Consider the following 24,895-nt stretch of genomic DNA (forward strand, 5'->3'; position numbering starts at 1 on the left):
ATTCGGACGATAATCATGATTATTGTGATAATTTACAGACGATAATCGATAGCTGAAAATGTCATTATCAGCCAACCCTACTTACACGGTGCCCTTTCTGGTCGGGAGGGAGACTTACAGCTCAGATTCCTAATTCCTGTCACAGAGGGTGAAACGGGGTGCTGTTAGAATTGCATATCAGCCAGTTATACCCAATGTATTGTGGCAGAGTGGATCTCTGCCTGGAAGAGATGTGTTGGTGATTGGAAGGGAGAGGGTTAATTTCGGTCCTTGCCAGAGAAATGTGTGTGGATGTGTCTGTGCTCACACAGCCACAGGTGTAATCATTCGTGTGAAATGAATTGATGTTACCTGCCTGTAGCAGGAAGGGATTTAAACAGCACCAAAGTGTTTATTTTGGGGCAGTCTTGAGTCTGTGTGAAGAGATGCTGTCATGGTGAACAGACCTGTGTGGTGGAAAAGGTAGTGTGAAAACCTTTTTGTTTGTATTTGTGAAAGTGTGTTATTTTGTTTTACTGGTAAACGGCTTAGCTGTCCAGTTTTAGTTGAGAAACAGTTTGAGTAAGCACTCCGAAGTGGAGTGGAGCAAACAAGAGTAGTGGAAAACATCAACATACAATGTTTTATTATGAACCTGTTTAAGAATTTAAACATGTATCTGATTATTGGTGCCATGGGAAGCTTTTTATTTGTAATAAGTTAATACAAAATATCTTAGTCATTTGCAATAATACTTTTAGGAATTGTAATATCAATGGCATTTGTATAGGCAATGATTAGGGGTGTGCTTAAGGTTTCTGTGTCTAGTAGGTCTTTCATGGGGGGGGGGGGAAAAACCATGACATGACTAGAAGGTGCTTTTGTGTTATTCACACCCCCTGACTAGGTGGCAGTAGCAGGTTGAGTGATGACAGTATGTGATGGGGTACCTGTGTGTATTTTGTGTCATTTTGTATTGTTTGGGTTATGTAGCACGGGTTATTTAGAATGTATGTATTTGAGCACTGTTGTTCCAGGTCGGCAGGGAAGAGTTAATTACCTTCTCTGTCAAATCACTTAAAGTGCAGACTGTGCCTGAGCTGATTGAATAATTGTTTTCAAAACTATTGAAAACAGCCGAAGCATGAAGGGCAGAGACCGTTTACAGCAGCCAGGAAGAAACAAAAGCAGAAACAAAACATCACAGAAACTTGTTTACAGCTCATAAAAAAGGGGAAACACTGTAAATCTGATGCATTTGACTTATAATTGTATTAGAACATCTATTCTGTCTCATGTGTTTTAATGTTTTTACAACATTTATAAATATCAAGAAACGAGTGGATATAAGTATATACTATTTCATGAACTCAATGTATCGGTGTGGCAATGTGCCCCGCCCCTGTGTGCATTTGTGTGTTATATGTTGTATGTTGCGTGCATGTGTTAATGTTGGTGTATAGAGATTGGTACACGGGATATAAACGGGTCTGTGTTTCACGTGTATTTAAAAAGTGTAGATTTATATTTAGGCACGAGGAGGGCACAAATCACTTCACGTGCTGGTTAAATGTAACATGTGAGCACGGGGTTGTCCATGAAGGCCACTTCTGACCAGACTTCTCCGGATAGTAGATGGGTGTACCAGGGTCCCCTGTTTTCTGCCAATTCTGAGCTGATGGCACTGCTGGACATCTTCCGATTGCGAAGGGAATTAAGCATGATGTGTCTTTCATCTGCTGCAGTAAGTTTCCTTGGCAGACCACTGCGTCTACGGTCCTCAACGTTGCCCGTTTCTTTGTGCTTCAAAAGAGCTTGGACAGCACATCTGGAAACCCCTGTCTGCCTTGAAATTTCTGCCTGGGAGAGACCTTGCTGATGCAGTATAACTACCTTGTCTTCAGCAACCTCACCTTGTTAGCTGAGTTTGGCTGTTCCTCACCCAGTTTTATTCCTCCTACACAGCTGTTTCTGTTTCAGTTAATAATTGTGTTTCAACCTACATATTGAATTGATGATCATTAGCACCTGTTTGGTATAATTGTTTAATCATACACCTGACTATATGCCTACAAAATCCCTGACTTTGTGCAAGTGTACCTAGAAGAATTGATGCTGTTTTGAAGGCAAAGGGTGGTCACACCAAATATGGATTTGATTTAGATTTTTCTTCTGTTCACTCACTTTGCATTTAGTTAATTGATAAATATAATCTATTAACATATCTATTTTTGAAAGCATTCTTACTTTACAGCATTTTTACACACCTGCCTAAAACTTTCGCACAGTACTATATATATATATATATATATATATATATATATATATATATATATATATATATATATAATATGTTTCTTCTTAATTATTATTTTTTCCCTCATGTTTCTTGTGAAGGTAAGGGCTTACATAGGAAAAAAAGGCTAAATATGTCCTGTTGCTTGTTTTTATAGCTTTGGAACTAAAAGACTGCTTAATCTCTTTTGAAAATATTTTTAAAAAATCGAATTGATACATTTTTCTATTCCTACAAAACTATTATTATTATTATTATTATTATTATTATTATTATTATTATTATTATTTTCCGCTGAGCTGCGCCCCCTGCCGGTATCTCCACGCGCATTGCAGTCGCAGGGAGGGTGAAGTCAACATGACTTCACCAACATGAGTTGTGTGCGTAGGGAAGACGTCCAGCTCGTAATGAACGTTATTTTATAGAGGTGAAGATAAGGAGAGGAACCGGGAGAAATCGAGAATATGTGAGCGCTACTGCTGGCTGGACGAATTCAAACAAGGTACTGTATATTTAACAAATACGTTTTATATGAATGCATGTTTACAAGAAATAGCGACATGACACAAAGAGGGAAGCATGTAAAATATATTTATTATTATTATTATTATTATTATTATTATTATTATTATTATTAATGATGCATGTACAAAGGTGCATTGGTCATAGCACCGTACATTTAAATTAGCTAGTAACAAAATAACAGTCATACAGAATATTTATTTAAAATAATCACGATGCCTGCACACACTTCTGTAAATATGACAATGTGTTATTTAGGGCAGCGGTTCTCAAACTTCGTGGCACTGTGACCCCCTTAAATTCAACCAATAAAAATGACTTTGCGACCCCACTGTCCCGTGTTACTGCAGAATAGTTAGTATTGAGAAGTAAAACATGCACTACAAGGCAATATCAACAAAACTAACATATGACCATTGCTTATTTTTACAGCCAACAGTATATAAAAAAAAAACTTTAAAATGATATTGCTTACGTAATGGGAGGGGCAAGCTTGCATGGATGAACACAAGTGAATGCTTGAAACGGGGCTCCGTGTGGCTGTGGTAAAGGTAAGGTCATCTTCAACAGTGAGGCGGGTGCTGTACTTGTGTTACAGTGAAGTGAGTGCAGAAGAACCTGATTCGCAAAGGCAGGTAGACGGGAAAGGCAGGAGCGCTTTCAGAGCTGCAGATGATAACTCTGGATATTCTTCTCCAACAGTAATCCAAATGTTAGCAAGAGGCTGCTGAGAAAATCTGAGTTAATGAAACGTGGATGTCTTGTAATATGATAAACATTTAAACAAAAGTCTTTATTTAGCGATACGGTACATTTATGTCATTTGTTAACTATATCCATTACAGGGTACTCCCCAGGAATCCTGTACAGCTGGGCGGCAGAACATTATAGCAGGGAGGACTTTTTATGTTTTTAACAAAACAGTATTCACACACGATTGGTCACCATCATTCATAAGTGTTGCATGAAACCTAAGTGTAATAATTCAGCACCGCTGCACTTAAGCATTTGTATGTCAGCTGACAAGTGTTCAGCTGATATCCCATCACACCTTTCTTCTTAAAGGCGTACAGCCTGTATATATGAACCCCCAATATCTCTCACAAGCACCTGGGTACATATTGTTATGCTATCACAACAAAAGGAATACGCTTTATTTTTTTGGTGCATTTGTATAGCTATTACATACTATATTTCACCTTACAGTACAATAACACTATGTAACACAATTTTTGTTCCTGGGTAGTAAGTGTTATTTCCTAATTGCTTATGCCTCAAAAGTATAGAAAATGGGTATTATTCCCCACAAACTTTGCTTTTGTGACTAGGACAGTGATATTTTGAAATTTACCTATTTCCAATGAGAAAACGGGCGAATTTGTGTCTCTTCGTTCACATAAAGTCAGAAAAAAACAACATATGAATCCAAATTAACATGTATTTATACTAAAGTAATACAAAAATGACTACAAAAGATTTAGAAGTGAATAATTTGAGATTTACGATTATACTGTAAATCACTTTCACGAATCAGCCCTCAAATGTAGTCTCCCATCATGTTCTCGTTATACTGTCCTTGGTAGCGGCGTTCAAAGTCCAGTATATCCTGGTGGAAGCGCTCGCCTTGCTCCTCCGAGTACGCTCCCATGTTCTCCTTGAATTTATCAAGATGAGCATCATGGATATGGACTTTGAGGGACATCCTACAGCCCATTGTGCCGTAGTTCTTCACCAGAGTCTCAACCAGCTCCACATAGTTTTCGGCCTTGTGATTGCCCAGGAAGCCCCGAACCACTGCAACAAAGCTGTTCCAAGCCGCTTTCTCCTTACTAGTGAGCTTCTTGGGGAATTCATTGCACTCCATGATCTTCTTTATCTGTGGTCCGACGAAGACACCGGCTTTGACCTTTGCCTCAGACAGCTTAGGGAAGAAGTCTTGAAGGTACTTGAAGGCTGCCAACTCCTTATCTAGAGCTCTGACAAATTGTTTCATAAGGCCCAATTTGATGTGCAGTGGTGGCATCAGCACCTTCTGGGGGTCCACCAGTGGCTCCCACTTGACGTTGTTCCTCCCCACAGAGAACTCGGTCCGCTGTGGCCAGTCCCGCCTGTGGTAGTGTGCCTTGGTGTCCCTGCTGTCCCAAAGGCAAAGATAGCCGTACTCATCATACTTCAAGGCGTCCAGCAAGGTCTTGATGCTGTTGTAATCCTCTTTGAGGTGCACCGAGTGAGCCAGGGGAAGAGACGGGTACTTGTTACCATTATGGAGCAGCACGGCTTTGAGGCTCCTGGTTGAGCTGTCAATGAAGAGGCGCCACTCATTCTGGTTACAGGCGATTCCGATTGCCTCGAACAGACTGGTCACATTGTGGCAGAAGCAGAGCCCATCTTGACGGGTGAAGAAGCTGGAAAAAGGTTGGTGACGCTTCCTCTGATCTGCGACTTGCACACTTTCATCCAACAAGTTCCACTGCTTGAGCCTAGACGTCAAAAGCTCGGCATTGGACTTGGTGAGACCAAGATCTCTAATCAAGTCGTTGAGGTCTTTTTGGTTGGGGTAGTATGGGTTTCTCTCCTCAGCTCCACCTCTGAAATTGTCATCTGGATCTACAACGTCTTCCTCGCTCTCTGACTTGCTGCTCTCTTCTAAAGACGGCTGCTCTCTCTCCGGAGGAGTGGGTACGGGGAGCTCATGGCAGTGTGGCACCGGGGCGATGGATGAAGGAAGGTCCGGATACGTGATAGCAGGTGCATTCTTGCCAGTCCGACGTTTGGAAGGGTCCACCATGCAGAAGTAGCAGTTGCTTGAGTGGTCAGTGGGTTCCCGCCAAATTCTTGGGATAGCGAACTTCATGGCTCTCTTTTCCCCTCTGTACCATCCTACAAAAATACATTTATTTCACCCATGACTAATGTGTAAGAGATTCTCGGAACATTTTTCATATATGATATATTTTTTCAATAACATTGAAAATTGTAAAACATTTTAAAATTAAAAACTTTTACAATTTTGTAAAAGTTTTATAACATAAAATTCCGAGCAACAATTGCCCATTTACCTTCCAGAGTTTTTTTTGCAGTGCTCGCAGGTGAAATGAGGTGCCCAGGGTTTGTCTTGATCCCCGACAGGCATGCCGAAATATGCCTTGTAGGCCTCACACATCTTAGCAGATGCTTCCACGGCGTACTTTTCCGCTCTTGTCTTGATAAATTGGCCGCAGACATAGCAAAATGCGTCTGCCGGATGCTTGCAGCCTCTTGATGCCATCTCAGAAAAATGCAGATATGTATCCACTTAGGCAGCTGGAACTAAACTGAACTGGTGGGCTTAAAGCCCCTGTATTTATACTACTATTTATATTACTGGAAAGTTCTAGAAAGTTCTAGAAGTTACTCCAAGTTTACTCAGCACTGAATCTATCTGGAATGTTCTGGAAAATAGGTACATTTCAAAATATCACTGTCCTGGTCACAAAAGCAAAGTTTGTGGGGAATAATAGCCATTTTCTATACTTTTGAGGCATAAGCAATTAGGAAATAACACTTACACGGTGTAATACGACAACAAATGGACTGAATGATAATACCCGAAAATAATCTTAATATCTTTTTAAATGAAGTAGCCGGTGCAAATATAGTATTAAGCGGTGGATTGTGCCGGTCACCGGATTATTTTGACCCCCTGCATTCATTGTCACTATTTTTGCTTTGAAAATAATTGGTTATTATTTAGCAGTCACTTGTAACGTCACTTTACAGCTATTTTTATCATGACTGTAGAGTCGTTTTTCACATGCATGTAAACCCAGCCAATGTTTCTTCTGCTGTAAGTGTCAAATTAGCACTTGCGGTCGCTTCAGTAATAAAGGGGTTCTAATCCACCCCTCTGAACCTTCTCAGGGAAGTACTCTCGAAACTGTAGCTGAAGGCTTTCCAGGTGGCTGGCGATAATAGATTGTAAGTCACTCTTTGAAAAGGTGCTCTCATCAAAAAAGTTAACTAATAAATAAAATGCTTCCAGGCTGCCACGATTATGCGATCATACCACCAGGCCAGCTTCTTGATCCAGTTTTCGATTTTGTCAATGAGTGTAAGGACAGGTGTATCTCGTGTTTGGAGTGACATGTTAAGGATATTCAAGAGATTGAAAATATCTGCCAGGTAAGCTAGCAAAGGAGGCCGTTTAGCATCTACAAGCTTTTCGGCCAGCGGTTGTTGTCGGAAAGAAATATTCTCAGTTCCTCTCTGAGCTCAAACAAACGATTGAGCACCTTGCCCCGCGACAGCCAGCAAACTTCTGTGTGATAAAGTAGCTGACAGGGCTCTGCTCCCATCTCATCACGCAAAACTCCAAACAGGCAGGCATTTGTTGGATGAGAGCTGATAAAGTTGACAATGCGAACAGGCTCGTCGAGAACTTGTTTCAGAACGGGTGGCATTTTTTTTAGCAACAAGGACTTGCCTGTGTATCATGCAGTGAGTCCAAATGGTGACTAACCTGCTGTTTTTTCCTGTCATGGCCCGAGCACCGTCACTGAAAATGCCTACACAGCGCTGCCATTCCAAGCCAGCATTGGAGACAAAACCACCCAGAAGAGCAAAGAGTTCCGTCAAAAAAAAACTTTGCTTTACCTTGATGATCACTTGCTCACACAGGTCAATAGCCATACTGTGAATACGCCTGGCACCACTGTCATTAGACCGGGGAAGCGAATCAAGCTGTCTGGCAGCACTTTGTCTCATCATAATCAAAACCACCTGCTTGGCACACGGTAGAAAAAAAAGTTTCTCCAATATTGTGGGGTTTACCAGTTTTGGCTATCCAGTGTGACACAGTAAAAGATGCACAGAGTCTTCTCGGTGGTTGTAGCCACCAACTTGGGTACTTTTGTTTGGCCCTTTAGCTCTGTCAGCTTTCGCTGAAAGAAATCAACAGGTTTCTCTTGAAGAGAACCGTGCTTTGTCTGCAAGTGGCGCAACATTTATGATGGTTTTAAACTCTCCTTAGCCAGCACTTCAGCACACACTGTGGCCGTGGCTCCTCTTCAGAACCTAACCAGGTAAAACCATATTCCAAATATTTGTTATGATACTTTGGGGTTCTTGTTTTTTTGCTGCTGATCGGATCCTTGTTGTCGGCACATCTTTTGCTTGCAGTGCCGCTCGTCTCCCCTTCATTAGTACCGTTTCCAATACTGCGCTGGCGAGGGGTCAGTCCCGGTGCAGAACATGCACCCATTATAACTATAGGGAAAACAGATTTGCAGGGCTGTCAGCCCGTGTCCTGTCATGCATCCAGAAAGGTAGTGCTAGTTCTTGTATTAACACAATATTGTCATTTGCCACTGAGCTTGCAAACAGCTTGTGCAGCATTATCCTGTAGCGGCAAACGCTACAATACAGTAAAACTTTCTGAACTCCCTTCACAACAAATATAGTCGAGTTAACACTGCAGAAGTGTATTCCGCTGATTGGCTGACATGCAAGACCGGTACAGAAGTGCTGATTAGCTGACATGTAACAGCAGAAAAAAGCTTTAGTTGGTTGCTCGGTAACGAGTTCAAAATATTCAGAGAAAGGCAGGAGGAGAAAGTGAGGACTCATTTGGAGTAAAAAGTGCCAATAATAATAAATGAACGTTCCTGTTTCTTAAACTAAAATATATATATATATATATATATATATATATATATATATATATATATATATATATATATATATATATATTTTTAATTGCACAAGTATTCAGTTTGAGAACCGCTGATTTAGGGGACACAAAAAACAACAGAATTGCAGAATTGCATTTGACTGTAGAGACTGACAGAGCGTTGGTGGCTCTTACATTGATGTACAGTAGAGATTGACAAAGAGTTGGGGGCTCTTACATTGATGTAGTAGAGGGGTACAGATTGACAGAGTTGGGGGTTCTGTTATACATTGATGTACTAGAGGGGTAGAGATTGAGGGAGAGGTCGGGGTACAGATTGAAGGTGAATTGAGGACTCTTACAGTATAGAGGGGTACAGATTGAGGGAGAGTTGGGGGCTGTGTTACAGTATAGAGGGGTACAGATTGAGGGAGAGTTGGGGTCTCTGTTACAGTATAAAGGGGTAGAGATTGAGGGAGAGTTGGGGTATTAACTTTATTTAGCACAAACTATAATATATCTAATTCTGACAGTCTGTTTTTTCCACCCATCTGTATGTCACACCTACATTTCTGCATATCTGTTGAACCGCTTATCCTGTTGTTATGAAACTTGGTGTTAACGTTATTTAAACCGTTGAATATCAGATTCTGCAGATATAGGAGTGTGTTTACCCATTCATTCATCCATGTGCAAGTCACACTCAAAGTGTTTTCTAGATTTTGAGAATTGCTTATTAAATTGTGATTAAACATTTAACTTGCTAATTATTTACTACTCTGTACATTGCTGTTGATATATTGCATGTGATGGTCATCAGCCTTTATATCATGCTGATATCTCTGATATCCGTGGAGAGAGATGGGTGTCGCTGACAGACTTGTTCCGCAGAGATGGCTCTGTTTGTCCCGAGACTGCGTCCGTGTGTCCGGCTAGACGTTCCCCTGGGGCGCTGGGGCTCCACTGCTCCAGAGAGGGGAGAAGGGCGGCCGGTGTACCAGTACATGGGGGAGCGTGCGCAGAGGAAGGAACGTGTCTTTGTCTGGGGGTTCAGCTACACAGGAGCCCTGGGCATCCCCAGCTTTGTGGTGCCTGACAGTGGCAGAAAGAAACCCAATTAATACCAGCTCACCCCTTACAGACTGGAAATGCACCAGAAGGTAAGAACATGGGGATCTAATAATAAGTTGCAGAACACCTCCTAAATTCCCACAATGTGACAGTTTAAATAACTTAGTGTTACAGAACCCCCTGCAGTGTTTACAAGGCATGCATTACGTTACCTTTGCTATATCACCACTAGGGGTGTGCAGAGAACCCATTACTCGTAATGGTACTCAGTTTTACTTGGATGGCATCATTGGAAGTGGGCGGGGCTAAAACCAGAAGTGTTGTTGAAATGCATTTCTGGCTCTGATTGCCACAAAAGCCTGAAATGCCCCCCAGATGAAATCCGACATGCAGACTCAACTCTTTCTTTTAGTCGGCTACTGAAAACCCATCTGTTCAGAGCTGTGTCAAACTTTCTAGGGTGCTGCGGTGAGCGTTTTAATAATACAGTAACTATAGCAACAGGGCATGAAGTTAAGGTCATGAGGGCCAAGACAATGTTGCTTTCTTTGGACGTGAAGATTCAGGGGCACCAAGGCAGTTCTAGGGGACAGAAAGGCAAAATATAAATCCAACCCAAGGGCACCAAGGCAATTTCATACTCATTCATAAAACAACAAAAAAAAAAATACAGAGAGCCTATTATGTTGATGAAATGTTAATTCAAACAAACACAAATCAATCTTTTCTGAGTGATTCACTAATTGTTACAAAAATAAAATATTGGTCACTTTCCCATTGTAAAAATAAAATGGTATTGTGACAGGATAGCTTTGTGGTGACATCAGACCAAAATGCAGGAACAAAAACACACAGAGCCTGTACTGCAGGAACAAAAACACACAGAGCCTGTACTGCAGGAACAAAAACACACAGAGCCTGTACTGCAGGAACAAAAACACACACAGCCTGTACTGCAGGAACAAAAACACACAGAGCCTGTACTGCAGGAACAAAAACACACAGAGCCTGTACTGCAGGAACAAAAACACACAGAGCCTGTACTGCAGGAACAAAAACACACACAGCCTGTACTGCAGGAACAAAAACACACAGCCTGTACTGCAGGGCAAAGTCGCGGGGCGCCGTGTTTATTTAAACACAAAAATAAATCAAATATTTAAACAAAAAAACACTCTGTGCTCACAGAGAAAAATAAAACAGGTAAACAAAAATAATCATGAACACAGTACTACCATATAGGTCAGGCTGGGCAATCGCCTTCACTGTTCCATATTGTATCTGTATTTTAGTTTTGTTTTCTCTCTCCTCTCGCTCTCCTGTACTCTCCTCTGTACACCCACCAAGAGCTGCAGGTTTATATGCAGGTGACCATCTCCCGATTTAGCAACAAATTAATCACTTAATTAATTCAGGAGATGGCCACCTTCTGCACAAGGTTTTTAATTATTCCTGGCAGACGACGAGCTGCTGACCTCGCCTCTGCCAGAACACATTTAAATAAAAACAAAACACGGCTATGCCGTCATGTGACAGAAATACAATGAGTTCTGGTGATAAATCTTCCTCCCGACCTGTGAGGGCGCTAAAGAACGGGAGGAGAAGTATCTGGAAGGGCTGGCCTGACAGTTCGTTTCCGGGACCGGAAAGTGGGTCAGCCTGGAAGGAAGCGAGACTCTGTTGTAAGACCGTATTGATATGACAGGTAAACAAGGGGCAGCTGCAAGTAATAAGGCAGCTGCAACCGTTTACCTAGATATCATGCGGGATTACATATAGGGGCCAGGGTAACGCTGTTCTTTTCCTTCGTTTGGGTTAAGCCAAGGACCGAGAAGGACGGTATAGAGTGAAGTACTGTATTACTCTGTAAAGAGTTGAGTGTGTGTGTGTTTTTGTTTGTTTATTGCTGTACAATAACTGTCTGTGTTTTGAAACCACCAGACAGCTAAAGCACATCCGGAGCTGTCGCCGTGGGCCAGCACAAACCGGATCACCACCTCACAACTGTCACCGAATAAAAAGTGTATTCATTCACCACCAGCACGACTGCACGCACCCGGGACGGGTGAACGTGTTTTTGTTTTGTTATTCAGGACTGTAACCTGTCGTTTCATCCCCGCGCTCTACACATCGTTGTGTATTGCCGGGGCTTATTATTTACGGTCGCTAGACCAGGATTTAAAATAAATAAAAACATTTGTCACTGGATTACCGTTGTCTGCCTGTCACTCCTGCACCGCATCACCGCTACACCTGTTCCCCTTACTAACCACTTTGCCACACGTGGTGTCAGACTACGGGATCATGGACCGCAACGCACTGGCGGAGCTGCTGCAGGCGCTGGAGAGCAGGCGCGACGCAGAGGAGAGAAGGAGGGAGGAGCGCTACACGGCGCTCATTGAACGGGTAGGGCTGGCCGTTGCTGCAGCGACGACCCCTACCACAACACCGCTGATGTCGCCCCCGAAGGCACGGGCAATGAAGATGTCGGCGGAGGATGACCCGGAGGCGTATTTGGTGGCGTTCGAGCGGCTGGCTACCGCGGCGGCTTGGCCGCGGGAGTTCTGGGCCAGCCAGTTGGGACCCTGCCTGATTGGGGAGGCTCAGGCAGCCTACCAAGCCATGAGCGACCATCACGCCACCGATTATGACTTGGTCAAGCAGGCTATCCTCCGCCGGCTGAACATCACCACGGAGACCCACCGGGCACGATTTAGGGAGTACCGGAGAGCCCCGGAGACACGCCCCAGGGTGGTTGCAGAGCGGTTGTGAGACCACATGGTGCATTGGCTGACCCCCGGGAAGAAGACCGCCCAGCAGATGGGGGAAGCCATTGTGGTAGAGCAATTCTGCCATGTGGTCGGCGCCGAAACCCAGGCGTGGATACGGCGCCACAACCCCGACACCCTGGAGGAGGCGGTCAAACTGGCCGAAGACTTCGAGGACTCCCTGACCTCTGCCCGGATCGGGATCCTGTCGGCCCCTGCCCTTCGGAGCAGCAGACCTCTCCCTCCCTCTCCTCCAACACCACCACCACCACCCCCCACGTTCCAGGGACCCAGACCTCCCAGAGCACCGACCCCATTGGGCCCCCTTGCCTCCCCCCCATGGAGACCAAGGTTGGCCCCCAGCTGGGGTAGAGGTGCTGCCCCTGCCCCGTTGCCATACCAGCAGCGGGACAGATTTCTGACCTATGCCCCCTCTGTCCCTCCTATCTGTTTTAGGTGCCACCAGCCGGGACATCTGGCCAGGTCATGCCCCGCTGCCATGGAGTGTGACGTGGCCGCGTGCAATTGGGCACCTGAAACTGGTAAGCGTGGGGAATATGGTCGGGAGGGGCCTTGTTTGATTAATGTTGTGTTAGGGAATGTGAAAACCCACGCATTAGTGGACACAGGGTGTGAGCAAACCTTGATTAGGACAGCTCTCCTGGGCGGTGTGTCGTGGCGGCCACGAGGTCAGGTGGCCATCTCCTGTATCCATGGAGACACGGCGGCATACCCCACATTAAAAGTATATTTATCGGTAGGACCGATAAAACGTCACCTTGTAGTCGGGGTGGCGGAAAGGTTGCCACACCCAGTTATTCTGGGTCGAGACTGGCCAAAATTCAAAGAATTGATGCAAACAATGGCAGTCTCAGCCACACACGTAAACGTGGCAGAAAAAAAAAAAAGAGGAACGAATTGGTGATGTGTTTCCTTTTCACACTGAAATGTTTTCCCCTCTTTTCCGTCCTAGAAAAACAAATAAGGAGAGACGGACCGCGAAATGGGAGGGAGCATTTGTGAGACAAGGCTGGGGTCTGGTGGGAGAGTGCTGCAATGGTAACAAACGCCAGTCGAAGGGAGTGGGAACGCAGTGTGACCGAGAGAGCGAGGTTACTGGACCGACTAGAGCAGAGGTTATTCCAGCCCCTCTCAATGTACCGGACCCGTGGTACTCAAGCGCGGACCTAGTGTGGGGCCAACAAAACGACCCGTCACTGGTGCACGCTTGGGGGCAGGTCCGGTCCATTGAAGGTAAGGATGTTGACGGCGCTGGGGCGCTAGTATATCCACATTTCAGTATCAAGGGGCAATTACTATATAGGGTAAACCTAGCCGCGGGCACAGGACAGCCTGTAACACAATTGTTGGTTCCCCCGTCTTGTCGGACCGAGGTCATGAGGCTGGCGCATGATATCCCTTTTGCGGGGCACCTCGGAGCCGAGAAGACGAGGGAACGGATATTGGCTCGATTCTATTGGGTAGGTCTTCATACTGATGTGTCGAGATATGTAGCCACCTGCCCAGACTGCCAGCGAGTAGCGCCGGGTCGAGTGCGCCCCGCCCCTTTGGTCCCACTGCCGATTATTTCCACTCCTTTCGAGCGCATTGCAATGGACATAGTCGGCCCTTTGCTACCTTCTGACTCCGGGTATACGCACATTTTAGTAGTGGTGGATTATGCAACGCGATACCCGGAGGCAGTTCCATTGAGGTCCACTAGTGCCGCTGCAATAGCCACCGAGTTAGCACAGATTATGGCCAGAGTAGGGATCCCCAAGGAGATTTTGACCGATCACGGAACTAACTTTTTGTCCAATACGTTACAGCAGGTGTACAAAATATTAAAAATACGTCCCATCAGGACGTCCGTTTATCATCCACAATCGGACGGTCTGGTGGAACGTTTTAATCAGACCTTAAAGTCGATGCTGAGGCGATTTGTGACACAAGAGCAGAAACATTGGGCATCACTTCTCCCCTACCTCCTTTTTGCAGTGAGAGAAGTGCCGCAGAGTTCAACGGGGTTCTCCCCCTTTGAGCTCCTGTACGGCCGGCAGCCTCGCGGCATTCTCGACCTGCTGAGAGAGGGGTGGGAGGAGCACAAAGGCTCGTCTAAAAATGTAGTGAAGTATGTGCTCCTACTCCAAGATCGCCTGGATTTGGTCGGTCGTTTGGCCCAAGACAACCTCAGATCGGCTCAGCACCGACAAGAGCAGCATTATAACAAAAATGCACGGATTCGAACCTTTCGACCAGGGGACAAGGTAATGCTGCTACTTCCCTCATCAGAGTCAAAACTGTGTGCTAAATGGCAGGGGCCGTATGAGGTGATTCGGGCTATAGGGAAAGTAAATTATGAAATTAGACAGCCCGATCGCCGGAATGAACGTGAAATTTACCACATTAATTTGTTGAAGCCCTGGCAGGCAAGAGAGGTCTTATTTATAGCCCCAGGCAATATGGAGGATGATTTAGGTCCCTGTCCAGAGACCCCGAGCACAAGAGCGATTTCAATGGGGGAACAATTAGTTCCGGATCAGCAAAGAGAGCTGCGTAAGCTTATTGAGGAGTTCAGCGATGTTTTTTCTGATGTGCCCGGCAGGACGAACTTAGTTGAATATGACATTATCTCTCCCCCAGGTGTCACAGTGCGAGAGAGACCGTACCGGATCCCGGAAAGTCGACGAAGTGGCGTTCGCAAAGAGGTACGGGATATGCTCGAGCTTGGAGTGATTGAACCTTCCAGGAGCGAGTGGTGCAGTCCTATTGTAATAGTGGCTAAGAAGGACGGCACCAACCGCTTCTGCGTAGATTTCAGAAAGGTGAATGCTATTGCCAAGTTCGATGCGTATCCCATGCCTCGGGTCGACGAACTTTTAGACAGACTGGGAAAAGCGAGGTTTATTTCCACTCTGGACCTGACGAAGGGATACTGGCAAATCCCTCTAACCCGCAGCTCCAGAGAGAAAACCGCATTTTCAACACCAGAGGGGCTGTTCCACTTTAAAACCATGCCGTTTGGGCTACATGGTGCGCCCGCTGCCTTTCAGAGACTGATGGACCAGGTTTTACGCCCACATCATGAATATGCAGCAGCGTATATTGATGACGTGGTGATTTACAGCTCCACCTGGCGAGAGCATTTGGCTAGGGTTGCAGCCGTTCTTCAGTCTCTAAGGGCAGCCCGGCTGACAGCTAACTTGAGAAAATGTGCGTTTGCCAAGACAGAGACTCAATATTTGGGATTTGTAATGGGAAATGGAAGGGTGAAACCTGTGGTCACCAAAATCCAGGCTTTGGTTGATGCAGCGATCCCCAAAACCAAGACTCAGGTGAGGTCACTACTGGGCTTAGCCGGTTATTACCGCCGCTTCATCCCCGAGTACGCCACAGTGGTTAACCCGTTAGTCGACCTCACCAAAAAGAGTGCTCCAAATTTAATTAAATGGTCAGCTGAGTGTCAGGGGGCGTTTGATACGATTAAGCGTAAACTTTGCCAGGCCCCCACTCTTATTACCCCAGATTTCACCAAGAGATTCATCCTCCACACCGACGCCTCGGATGTAGGTTTGGGTGCAGTCTTGTCCCAAAAAGTAGCTGGAGTAGAACACCCGATATTGTACCTGAGCAAAAAAATGTTACCTCGGGAGCGTAACTACTCCGTAGTCGAAAAAGAGTGTTTGGCCATTAAATGGGCTACTCACTCTTTACGATACTACCTGCTGGGACACTCATTTGATCTTGTCACAGACCACGCCCCACTCCAGTGGTTAAGCACCATGAAGGACAGCAATGCCCGGATAACTCGGTGGTATCTGGCATTGCAGCCCTTCATGGTACATATGGTACACCGTGCGGGGAAAGACCACCAAAATGCGGATTATTTTTCCCGGGAGGGGGGAGCAATGGGAAAGGTAGATTTAGCCGAGTGTTCCTTCGGCTCCACTCTGAGCGGTGGGATATGTGACAGAAATACAATGAGTTCTGGTGATAAATCTTCCTCCCGACCTGTGAGGGCGCTAAAGAACGGGAGGAGAAGTATCTGGAAGGGCTGGCCTGACAGTTCGTTTCCGGGACCGGAAAGTGGGTCAGCCTGGAAGGAAGCGAGACTCTGTTGTAAGACCGTATTGATTTGACAGGTAAACAAGGGGCAGCTGCAAGTAATAAGGCAGCTGCAACCGTTTACCTAGATATCATGCGGGATTACATATAGGGGCCAGGGTAACGCTGTTCTTTTCCTTCGTTTGGGTTAAGCCAAGGACCGAGAAGGACGGTATAGAGTGAAGTACTGTATTACTCTGTAAAGAGTTGAGTGTGTGTGTGTTTTTGTTTGTTTATTGCTGTACAATAACTGTCTGTGTTTTGAAACCACCAGACAGCTAAAGCACATCCGGAGCTGTCGCCGTGGGCCAGCACAAACCGGATCACCACCTCACAACTGTCACCGAATAAAAAGTGTATTCATTCACCACCAGCACGACTGCACGCACCCGGGACGGGTGAACGTGTTTTTGTTTTGTTATTCAGGACTGTAACCTGTCGTTTCATCCCCGCGCTCTACACATCGTTGTGTATTGCCGGGGCTTATTATTTACGGTCGCTAGACCAGGATTTAAAATAAATAAAAACATTTGTCACTGGATTACCGTTGTCTGCCTGTCACTCCTGCACCGCATCACCGCTACACCTGTTCCCCTTACTAACCACTTTGCCACACGTCAATACATTTTTAAATAAATACAAATAAACAACAACACGGCCCTATATATAATAATAACAAACATATACACAAGCTGGGCTTTTCTCTGCCCCTTCTTTATAATGTGCAGGGCTCTCTCCTGCTGCCCTGCTACAGGTATGAAAATATCCAATTTAAAAACAACAAACTTTCATAATGAGAAAATACAAAGGGTAATTTGGGTATTTTTACTAAACTCGTCAGCCTGTTAAGAACTAAATGTAGCGCTTGTCTGTGTCCTGTAATTAAAGCTTTTTTCAAACACTGCATGCCAGCGGTTTCCAAAGCTTTCTTCTAGGGGGGCCACTTAACAGGTGGGACATTGGGTGGTGGGTGGCATAATAAAATTCACCTACAATTAAACACCAATATGTGCAATAAATATAACATTCTTTATATATATATAGTCCCATGAGTACTTCTTTTCTGAAATATGATTTTTTTTTTTTATGTATTTATTTTATTTTTTAAAGATTGTATTTCATAATGTTTGTATTTATACTTTATTGCCTGTGTAACGGGGTGAATGGTCCGAGCTTACCCCCACCCACAATCACATTATTTACTCAGGAACACGGAGGTCTTTAAAACGCAGGAAAACAGCAACATGGTAGCGTTCGCAGGTATAAATATTTATTGTGGCATTTATTGATCAATAAGCTACTAACAACCAAATGAGCAAGATGGGCTGAATGGCCTCCTGTCATTTGTAAACATTCTTATGTTCAAAGACATGGCATTTTCCAACCTCGCCTACTCCTAACAGGATTAAGTATTCATTAAACACTTGCACCTGGAATTATTTTATACAAAAATAAACCCTTATTTAACATTCGCAAGCCTACTTTTACAATAAAACATTCATATATTTTACATTACATGTGCTTCTTCTCATTTATACATATGTGTTTAACCTGCATGAATACCGTCTTTGTTTACAAACACAGCCGTTAAACTATATTGTTTACTCATTATTATCATACTCATTATTATTCTTTAGTCCTTAACTATTACTAGTAAAGACTGAAAATTAGCATTACCCTTCTCTTGGAAGATTGCTGAACATATGGCTGTAACAAACCCTTGCTCCCAGGGCCAACGTAACCATCCAGGCAGAACAGATGGCCTGAGGCGGCAGCAAAAACGGTACTTTAATTACATTCTATACTTCACATTTCTTTAATCGTAAAACGTTCAACATCTTGAGACGGTAGACAAATAAAATGAGATCTAATATAAAAATATAAACGCTAATTTTACGAAACACAAGCTGGTAACACAGCGCCTAATCAAAAGAGAACTTTGTAATTATATCATTATTATCGATCCTCATTGCAGAGAAACAAAAGTTCCACACAGATTGTTTTAAATGTGATCTGGGTGCATCATAGCGCTGGCCAGCGCCAGTATTCAAGTAGGCTGTAAAATTAGGTCAACAACTGTGTCACGTCAAGGTATTTTATCACTGTAACATAATGAAATTAGAACCACCGACCACATTATGTGTAAAAGCTTCTAGATAATCGATCCAGGGTGAAAAATGGCAATCCAGCGTTTTTTTTTTGTTTGTTTGTTGTTTTTGTAATCAGGACATACCTGGTGCGTTTGATTGCATTGAAGTGGTTAAAGAGCATATTAAAGTAGCGGGTTACACAAACACAGATTTCTTTAATCCATATTTGTACCAGATATTAAACTATTTAAAACATGTGTTGCTTTCAAACTGCACATTTATGACCTATATAAAGAACATATGTGTATGGCAGAGAAAATGTAAGCAACTATTTTGTTAGCTACAATTCCTTTACAAATCCTCTATCTGTGCCAATTTGTGACCCCCCTCTCTCTCTCTCTCCAGATCTCATGGGCTGCCTGTGGTTATGGGTTCACCTCTCTCTCTCTCTCTCTCTCTCTCTCTCTCTCTCTCTCTCTCTCTCTGAGGATTGTGGGATTGGTGGGAGGAGCGTTCAGGGAGGAAGGCAAAAGGCTGGTTGGAGCGGGCAATTTGAAAACAAAACAAAAAAAAAACAAAAACAACAAAAAAAATATATTATTTATTTAGTGTTTGTACATTTGTGTTTAATTATTTAATTAAGTTAATTGTCAAGTCTTTGTTTACTGTTTTGTGTTGCGTGTTTGTAGACCCCGCTATGGGGTCTCATTCTGGAGGGCCGGGGGCTCTCACCCGCCGACACGGGATCCGCTGCTCGCCGGACACCGGTGTGTCGGTAGAGGACTGCCTGCTGGCGGCCTGCTCGGTTGTGGGAAGTAAGAATATCATTTCGGCGTCAAGGATGAATAAAGCTGTAGTGATGTTTTTTAGCGGAACACAGCTAGTTGATAAAATAGTTGAACAGGGATTTATTATTAAAGGGAATTTAGTGCAGGTTTCGCCGTTAGCGACACCTGTAACTAAAGTAATTTTATCGAATGTGCCTCCCTTTATTAAAAATGAACTTTTAGAAAGAGAATTGAGTTGGTATGGAAAACTTATGGGTCCAATAAAATCGCTGTCGCTGGGTTGTAAGGACCCGGGGTTGAAACATGTGCAGTCTTTTAGAAGACAGGCGCTTTTAATGTTGAACAACCCTAGTGCTGTTATTGAGGTGACATGGACCTTTCATGTAGAGGGAGTAAGCTGTGTGGTGTTTGCTAGTTCAGACGTGATGAAATGTTTTAAGTGTGGGAGTCCAGGACACCAGAGGAAATCGTGCCCCATGAAAGAGCAGGGACATGCTACTGCTGGCGGGGAGGAGGTAGGGGGTGATCGGGGAACACGGGAGGAAGTGCCGGCGTCCCGAGCACCACCACCGGGACCTGACCTGCAGGATCACAGCGAACCACTGCGGCCAAACCCACAGCCAGAAAGGGATGCACAGCGGCAGGAAAAAAGGGACCATTCTGCAGGAGAAGGGAGAATCCCCGAAAGTGAAGGTGAGGGTGAGTTTATTACTCAAAAAAAAAATCAATTCGCCAGAGAGCGAAGGTAAGCCAGAGCAGGGCTTTGAGACGCTGTACAGTGCGGAGACCCAGGCCGGCACTGTAGGGGATCCTGTCCAGCCTGACTCCCAGCCATAGCAGCAGCAACAGCCGCAGACAGCTGAGGAGCAGGCGGATGCTGGTCTGGAAGAAGACGAGACGATCTGCGAGGAGAGGGGAGACCTAGATGAAGGAGACATCTCCGACTCTTCGCTGTTCTCTGACATCCCCGACAGCCAAACCGTTCGGCGTAGCATTGTATATCCACAGAACTAGCATTAAAGAAGGCAACAGTGAAAGAGCTAGACATGCCAAAACGATAGACTTAAAAAGATAGTACGTACTGTACGCGATTCATTGAGACACAACAAAGAATAATTTAATAAATGTATAGTTTTTATATATTTAATATTTTTGCTTATTGTTTGGTTTTAACCTTTTTAATGGCTTCTAAAAAAACAAATGTTCTCTCTTTTAATGTTAATGGCTGCAGACAAAGTTTTAAGAGAGCACAAGTTTTAAGGTTTTTAGAACAGAAGCGGGTAGGAGTTGCGTTCCTCCAGGAGACGCACTCAGATCCGGGTGATGAAGCGGAGTGGCACCGGCAGTGGAGTGGACAGTGTGTGCTGAGTCACGGCTCCAATACAAGTGCAGGGGTCGCCTTGCTTTTTGAACCGAGTTTAGCAGCAGATATTTTATTAATTGAAGAGATTGAAAAAGGGCGTCTTTTAAAAGTTAAAGCTAGAATTAATGATGTAGTGTTTACTTTATAAATGTTTATGCCCCAAATATAGGGAGCAGAAGGGTGTTATTTTTTAAGAGGTTAAAACAGACAATTTTAAATATCGATACAGAGGATATTTTAATTGTGGGTGGGGATTTTAATTGTACTGTTGATTTTAATAATGACAGAAACGCTGCTGAGCCCCACCCCCTTCCTCTAGAGAGCTGGCTGTTGTTTTGCTTTCTGGTGGCCTGCTTGACATCTGGAGGAATCTACACCTTAATACAAAACAATATACATGGTCACAATCTTTCACAAGGTACTGTTAGGGCTAGATTGGACAGATTTTATACTCCTCAGCACTCCCTTAATACATTTATAACAGCTCAAATAATTCCCACTAGTCTTTCTGACCATCACTGTCTCTTGGTCACATATATTTTTGCCAAAGAAAATCATTCTTCCTCCCAATGGCATTTTAATCTAAAATTATTGCAAGATACAGTTTTCACACAATACTTAAAGGACATGTGGGGAAATTGGAGAAGCCAAAAACAGCAGTGTAGTAGTCTGCAGCAGTGGTGGGACTTGGGTAAGGTGCAGATTCGACTTTTTTGTCAGCATTACACTCTGGATGCAACCAGGTCACGGAATGCAGCCATGACAGAGCTTGAGAGAGAGATTGTTGAGTTAGAGAGCCGAGCAGACAGCCACCCAAGTGAGACGGCACAAGATACCCTGAGGCAGCAGAGATCCACCCTGAGCAGCCTGCTGGAGGAGAGGGTGCGGGGAGCGCAGGTGCACTCCCGGTTCATAGATCTGAGGGACATGGACGCCCCCAGCAAATTCTTCTTCGGGTTAGAGAAGAAGAAAGCCAACAGTAAGCGGCTGCTCTGTGTCCGACTGCCCTGCGGCAGAGAACTATTCAGTAAGGAGGACATCAGTGTAGCGGCGGTGAACTTTTACCAGGACTTATACAATAAAGAACCATGCAGCTCAGCAGACCTGGAGATGCTGCTGCAGGACCTGCCCAGGCTGAGCAAGGAGGAGCAGCAGGACATGGAGGGAAACATCACACTGCAGGAGCTGAGCACCGCCGCCACACAGCTGACTAGCGGAAAGGCCCCAGGGATTGATGGACTGCCGATTGACTTCTTCAAACACTTCTGGAATGAACTGGGGCCTGACCTACTCCTTGTGCTGCAGGAGAGCCTGAGGTCCGGGGAGCTGCCGCTAAGCTGCCGTAGGGCCGTCATTGCGCTGCTGCCTAAGAAAGGGGACTTGTGCCTGCTGAAGAACTGGAGACCAGTCTCACTTTTATGTGCAGATTTAAAAATATTTTCGAAATGTTTGACAAACAGATTGAGAAACTGCATGGCTAACATCATTCACCCAGACCAGACGTACTGTGTGCTGGGGAGGTCTATTTTTGATAATGTGTTTTTAATAAGAGTCTTTTTTTTAGCAACAGGAATGGGTGATTTTAATGTGGGACTGGTCTCCTTAGATCAAGAAAAAGCTTTTGATCGGGTCGACCATTTTTATCTGTTTAAAACCCTGGAAGCCTTTGGTTTTGGTCCTCAATTTATTAAGTTTATCAGACTTTTATATAATAATATTTTTAGTGTTTTAAAAATCAACCATGGGCTGAGCCAACCTTTCCCGGTGTGCAGAGGTATCCGGCAGGGCTGCCCCCTGTCAGGTATGCTTTACTCCCTCTCGATTGAGCCCTTGCTGGCTCTGTTGAGGAGTAGACTGACAGGCTGGAAACTGCCATGCTCTGCTCCTCCTGTGTTAGTGAAGGTGTCTGCCTACGCAGATGACGTGACCGTGTTTGTCTCGAGTAATGAAGATATCCTGGAGCTGCAACAAAGCTTCGAGATGTTCCAGAGAGTGTCATCTGCGAAGATTAACTGGGACAAAACTGACACCTTCCTGTCAGGGAGCTGGCAGGGGAGTTGCCCTCCGGTTCTGCCACAGACCACTGCAGGAAAGTTTTGTGAGGGCAGGTATCACAAGGTTAGGACACCTGATGGCACCTGGACTCTCTTGCTGGCTCAGTGCGGCAGAATTGGCAGGCAGGCTGGGTTGGCGCTGCGAGAGACAGGCAGAGAAAGTGCTGAGGGAGGTGAGGGGCTCTCTGTCACCAGGGCAAAAGCAAACCCTGAGAGATGATGCCGCACAGGAAGGAGGACAGGGACAAGATGCTGTTTTTCCAGAGCTGCTGGTGTCTCCCACAGGTGCAGTGGAGGAGCAGGGGGAGGATGAGGAAAGAGGTCAGATTTTAAAACTTCAGAAAATGAAACATCTGAATTTTAGAGTTTTAAAAAGTCAAGACCTGTAGAGGTTATGTATAAAGTCAGCCCACTGCAGAGAACTGAGAGGGAGGGTAGACTCTAGGTGGAGGGCTCACCTGTCCCTAGGAGAGGAGGGGACCCCAGAATGGAGGGTGCTGTATAAGCCTCCCCTGGATAAGAGAGCAGCAGACCTGCAGTGCAGGCTTATTCATGGCATCCTGGCCACAGGCAGACTCCTCCAGCATCAGCTCGGAGTGCGTTTTCTGTTCGCAGGAGGAAACTATGTTCCATGCGTACAGTGACTGTGAGAGGCTAGAGCCTCTATTCCAACTTCGCAGCAACCTGTTGCAGAGTTTGGGGGTACTGTTTACAAGGCTGATGTTTATTTTTGGGGTCCCCTACAGGCAGAAGCATAGCAATGTCTGTGTACTAATTAATTTTCTTCTAGGGCAGGCAAAGCTAGCTGTACTGAAGTCTTGAAAAAACAGGCTGGCAGGCTTAGGGCTGACAGAGGTGGTGAGGCTGTTCAGAGTGCTGGTGGTGAGCAGGCTCAAGGTGGATTTCGCCTATTTTAAATTGGTTAGTGACTACAAGGCTTCCAGGTGAAATGGTGTGAGGCTGTCTGTTCGGTGAGTGAGGAAGGAAACCTTATTTTAATTTAATTTAAAACTTGTCTGTTTATAATGAATTTCAGAGTGTTATTTTTTAAGGTAAAATAGTATTTTCTTTTATTTTGTAGGATTTTTATGGTGATGTGCTGGTGATGTCCTGAAACCAGCAGAAATCTTAATTTCATAATTTCTGTGTTTTTACCTTATTGTTTTTTTTCTAAATGGATTAATATGAATATAGGTTTCTTTAGGTTTTAGGGTTTTTGTTGTATTAATATCTGTTTTAGGGTAAATACTTTGTCTTTTAGGAGTTTATACTGATGCTCTGGGGAGATTTTGTTGATCCCTGGAGTAAGCAAAAATTGTAAGTTAATTTTTTTGTGGGTTCATCCTATTGGTTACTTTGTAACAGATTTTAAATGTGAAAATAAAGAACCTTAAAAAGTCTCTCTCCAGATCTCCTGGGCTGCCTGTGGTTATGGGTTCACTTTACTCTCTCTCTCTCTCTCTCTCTGAGGATTGTGGGAGGGCTCTGCTGCGGCAGGGTTTGTGAGCTGTGTGAGAGCGGTAGTGGTGAATTTATCGCCATTTACTTATATATTTATTTATTATATATTTATTTAAACGTTTTTTAAAAGTATTTTTTCTATTCTTAGTACTTTTTAAACGTTTTAGCCAGTGTGTGCCCGAAGATGGGCTCCCACTCCGGTGGGTTGGGGGGGCTTACTAGGCGCCACGGTTTTAAAGTTTTTTTCCGAAAATAATGATTCTGTTGAAGATGTGCTGCTTGCCGTGGGGCAGGTGGTCGGTTTTGAAAAAATCAAATCCGCCTCACGGATGAACAAAGCTATAGTCATTTTTCTTAATCAAGAAAATCTGGTTAACAAAATTGTGGAAGAGGGATTTATGTTGAATGATTCTTTGGTAACTGTGTAACGATCACTCTGCACAACTGAGATGCAGTTGCACTGTCCTCCCTAAGGAGAGACTACTGGCCCTATTCCTATAGCTAAATAAGTCAGCAAGAGTGACAGACAGCAAAAGCAGGGACGTCAGAGGTGTCAATTTCAAGAACAATCGGTTTATTATTGTGAATAATAATGTCAACAAATGAAAAAATGAACAAATGAATGAGATGAATAATAAGAAAGGAATTCAAATAATTGCAGGTAACAGGTAAGAAATAAGATGGTACAGATAAGTATGTAGGGACAAACAGAAGGCTAAACGGTATCACCAAACAGAAATGAATATAGTGTC

At 44.4% G+C, this 24,895-nt stretch overlaps 1 protein-coding gene across 1 annotated transcript in view; it reads left to right on the forward strand.

Annotated features, from left to right (window-relative positions):
* Nucleotides 1-9,354: 9,354 nt before the first annotated feature.
* The window catches only part of LOC117430442 (RCC1-like G exchanging factor-like protein), a 66,160-nt gene continuing 50,619 nt past the window's right edge, over nucleotides 9,355-24,895 (forward strand). Inside the window, exon 1 of the mRNA XM_059000947.1 lies at nucleotides 9,355-9,604. Coding sequence (XP_058856930.1) covers nucleotides 9,593-9,604 — 12 coding nt within the window. The 5' untranslated portion in view covers nucleotides 9,355-9,592. The remainder of the gene's footprint in view (nucleotides 9,605-24,895) is intronic.

This window comes from Acipenser ruthenus, chromosome 26 (genome assembly GCF_902713425.1).
Source record: "Acipenser ruthenus chromosome 26, fAciRut3.2 maternal haplotype, whole genome shotgun sequence".
NCBI classification, from domain to species: domain Eukaryota; kingdom Metazoa; phylum Chordata; class Actinopteri; order Acipenseriformes; family Acipenseridae; genus Acipenser; species Acipenser ruthenus.